Source organism: Pteropus vampyrus, unplaced genomic scaffold (assembly GCF_000151845.1).
Source record: "Pteropus vampyrus isolate Shadow unplaced genomic scaffold, Pvam_2.0 Scaffold245, whole genome shotgun sequence".
NCBI lineage: Eukaryota > Metazoa > Chordata > Mammalia > Chiroptera > Pteropodidae > Pteropus > Pteropus vampyrus.
The window spans coordinates 1,286,974-1,291,027 of NW_011889026.1; the positions used below are offsets into that span (position 1 = coordinate 1,286,974).

A 4,054-nucleotide genomic window follows, 5' to 3' on the forward strand; every position below is an offset into this window, starting at 1 on the left:
TGGCCCCTGGTCAGGGCCAGAGACCGTTCTAGTTAACACACGTTGCATCTTCTCACCCTCACCAGAGCGTCGGGTAAGAATGATTACCCCACGTCACACATGGGGGGACTGAAGCCCAGCCAGGTGAGGGTGAACACTTGCGGCCACTCTGCCTTAAGAGGCAGGTAAGGGCCCAGCCATGCAATGCCAGGGCCTGGATGCACAGCGTCCCTCGCTGTGGCCTTTCCTGCTCGATACGCCTCGGATGCTAGCAGGGAGTGGCGTGGACTAAGAACCCTACGAAACCCCCTGCACCTCCCCTACTCCCATCCGGGACGCCCTCACAGGTGGGGCGGGCTCAGAGTGAGCGCCAAGGCCCCCCGAGGCTGGGAGTGGATGCCTCCACTGTGTGGGGACAGCGGCCCACTCCGAGCCCTTCCCCACGAGAGGGTCATTTCCTGAACGGTCTCACACCCGCCACCTGCCTGGGCTCACCCTCTGCAGCTGCTGATTGCTCTGAAACAGGGTCGTAGGTGGAGGAGGCTGGGGTCGGAGGCCACGCTCTCACCCAGCACGGTCGCTCGCTGGCCGCGAACCCTGGCCTCAGCATCTCCCCCGGGAAATAGGCTAACTCCTCCCTCTTTACCTTGAGAAGACCACGAGTGGGGGTACCACTGTAAACAGTGACGCCGACAGCAACGACCACGGCCCCCGTGTGCGTGCATGAGACGGACGGACGGACGGACAGACGGACAGACAGACGGACGGACAGACAGACAGGGGCTGGCGGGCAGCGGCCCAGGAAGCTGCTACCTCAGCGCTCATGCTGTTGACTCTGTCCAAGAGAGCGATGATGAGGCTGTAGAGGTTCCCCAGGTACAGCACCAGGACCCTGAAAGGCACGAGCCCACCTGAGGGACAGGACGGCTGCCCTGCGGCCCCGCCAGGCCTGCCGCGGTCCAGGGGCGCCTACGCGGTTGTGCCCACACGGCGGCTGCCGAACTCCGTTTCCTGGTGAACCGCCCTGGGGGGCGTTGCATAAAAGCACAGAATTCCCGAATCCGCCCGCTTCTCCGGGTCCGCGTGGCGCCCGGGCTCCGCGTGGCCGGTGAGTCAGAGGCCCTGAGACAGCACGTCCTGCGCCCCTCACCACAATCCGCCCTAACCGGCCTCTTGGGGCCGTTTCCCCCGCTTGGAACGCAGAGGACGAGGCGGGCCTGAGTGACAGGACCGCCCCTCGACTCAGCAGCGGAGCCAGCGGCCAGTGCCCAGCGCCGAGGCCGGGCTGTGGAGCTGTGAGCGCGGCCCACGGGCGGGGGGTTCCCAGGGCCCCGCCCCGCACCCCCTTCCCCGCGGGTCCTTCGGTCCCTGACTTGACGGTGGGATGTGAGCGGGCGGCCAGTTCCGGCCTCCAAGGCAAACCCTGCCCACCCCGGTTTCTGTGAATGAAGCGCAAGGACACACAGGCCACCCTCTCGATCACACGTCGTAGGCCGGTGGCAGCTGCAACCGAGCCTGTGTGACCCGCAAACCCTAAAGCGGTCTCTCTCGGTCCCCCACGGAAAACGCCTGCGGACACCTGGAGGACAGCGGCCCTCCCAGGGGTCAGGGGGGGACCTCACTGCAGCCTGTGCTCAGCTGTGGGGGATGCAGGGCGGGACCCATCCAGACCCAGGCGGGCTGCAGACCAGGAGCGGGTGCCTCCCCCAAGCCTGTCAATTCCACGCAGAAGGGAGACCACCCAGGGGAGCGCTGCGAAGGAGACGTGGGTGCCGACGCCAGGCCAGGCCGGGCCCCCATGAGCTGCCTCCACGGGGGAGGCTGCGCGCTAACGTCGGGGTCGAGAAGCAGGCCCCTGTGGCATGCCCCGCAGGGCTGTAGTACCTGGCCAGCTGGATGCGCAGGGTGGTTCGGGGGTGGTAGCGCTCCAGGGCCGCGAGGAGGTCGAAGGCGGATGGCGCCAGCATGGTGACAAGCGAGACCACCACGCTCACCTGCCGAGAGACGCCACGTGTGAGGTCCCCGGCGCCACACCCGGCCTCACTCACACCGGCCTCGGCCCAGGGCTTGGGTCACGCTGTTCTCACGAGAGACGCACACCACACCCCCCCCCCTCCCCCCAGCCAAATCTCTGCTGGTCGGCCTTTCCCAAAGGTTTGCTCCCTGTAGGGACGCTCCTTAACTGGACAACACCCACGTATGCCATTCACACGCATGTCTCCTGCGACTTCCAGTTACGTCTTCCTAGTCCTACCTCCCTGACCCTGGGTGCGCGGTGGAAGCACCTGTCACTATGTGAGAGGAGACAGGGCAGCAGAGACTGAATAGTCTTTACGTACAGGGAAGATTAACCATCAGAGAACCAGGCCTGGCTCTTCTCATCTCCTGCACTTACGGCAAATGACACGGGAGACGCAGCTGGCACACGAGAACTGTGACCTAACGTGAGAGTGATTCTAGCTTTTAGAAATTTACATCGACACACGAGCCCACACGTACACAACCCACTTAACCGACATAACATAGACAGAAGTATGGAGAAAGATTGCCTAATGCAGTCTCAGGCTTTGAAACGTCATCGCGTGCGGAGAACAAACCGATAAGCCTCACGCCGTCTCCAGTCTCTGGGGCCCCGCGGTGACCAGCACCTCACAGACGTGGTCTGAGCAGCATTTCTGCTTTGTGCCTCTCACACCTTTACAGGCATACTGACCCTCGCTCGCCAGACAACGGTCCCGTAACACACTACGAATCACAAAACTGTTCATCGTCTTCCTCTCGGTAATTTTCTACTCGTGGGAATCTTCACGTAAAAGGGATAGAAATGATCTTTTTTAAGAAAAGCCAGGCGTGTGGAGCTGGGGCATCACGCGCTGACAACACGGGCACCACTCGTGTATCCTGGCACGGGCTCGTGGTCAGGGCTGACCACACGGTGGACGATGGCGCAGCCACCGCGAACCTGCCGGTGACGCCGATTTCCGGAACGTGCCGGTGGGGAAATGCCACGTGAGAAAAGCAAAGCATGGGCGAAAAGGCTCAAAGGCGAAAAACGCGCCAACGCTTGAAGCCGTTTCTGAATCGACATCGCCCTCGAGACCAGAGGAAGTGCCTGGCGTGGCCGCCGCGCGACCCCTCGGCCATGCTCCGGAACGGGGGCACCGCAGTTTCTAATGGGGCCTCGGCCGCTCGCCCCGCTCAGAAGCGCCGCGGGCACAGGGCGGGCGGACTTCATGTGCCCACCTCGTTCTTTTCCCAGAGCGTCAGCTCCTTCTTGGCCTGCTGCAGCTTCTGCGCCCGGTCCACCACGAAGCAGATGAGATAGATGCTCCCGGCCAGCGACACGAGCACCAGGGTGTTGGCGATGACCCTCAGGCAGACGGCCACAGCTCTGTGGGGAGAGGGCAGGCCTGAGGACAGCCCCCCGACCCGGTCTCCGCGTGCCTCTCCGCGTGCGGGCGGACCTCCGAATCGACTACCTGCGCACGTGTCTCCAGTGGGTGTCCCTGGAGGGAAACCCACTGACCCCGCCCCCCTGGCTTCTAAGGCTGGAGTTCTCAGACTGGGGGGACACAGAACCCCCTGCAGCTTTGCTTCGCTGCACCTGCTAAAGAACGTGGATCGCTGTGTCCCGATCCTGCAGCAAACCAGCCTTTGCTTAAAAAACAAAACAAAACAAAACAGAAATTGGTGCCAAACATCTGTCTTTTAACACCTCAGAAAAAGAATGGGAAGCCGGTCGACCTCAGGCCTCTCGCCCTGTGTCCGGGTCTCTAACCCCAAACACCGGTGTTGGAAACTTTCTGGGTTCCTGCAGGGCACATGCATGGAGGATGGGTCTGGGGAGAGAACCGCCTGACCACGGGTGGAGGCAGCATGCAGGCAGTGGTGAGCGCTGCACCGAACTACACCGGCTCGCCGGCCGGCACGGCGGGGCGGCCCCATACATACAGGTTTCTGCTCCTCCTCTTCTGCTGCTCTTCCAGTATGGCCTCCTGCAAGGAAAGACACGCGTTCAGAGCTCAGCATCACTGCGACGGTCAATCTTTAGTGCTTTTTCACGACTGGAAACGAT

At 62.6% G+C, this 4,054-nt stretch overlaps 1 protein-coding gene across 1 annotated transcript in view; it reads right to left on the reverse strand.

Moving 5' to 3' along the window:
- The window catches only part of TMC3 (transmembrane channel like 3), a 31,675-nt gene that overhangs the window by 14,229 nt on the left and 13,392 nt on the right, over positions 1-4,054 (reverse strand). The window contains exons 9-12 of the mRNA XM_023520042.1: positions 3,931-3,974; positions 3,223-3,389; positions 1,864-1,973; positions 750-871 (exon numbers count right to left, since the gene is read on the reverse strand). Coding sequence (XP_023375810.1) covers positions 750-871; positions 1,864-1,973; positions 3,223-3,389; positions 3,931-3,974 — 443 coding nt within the window. The remainder of the gene's footprint in view (positions 1-749; positions 872-1,863; positions 1,974-3,222; positions 3,390-3,930; positions 3,975-4,054) is intronic.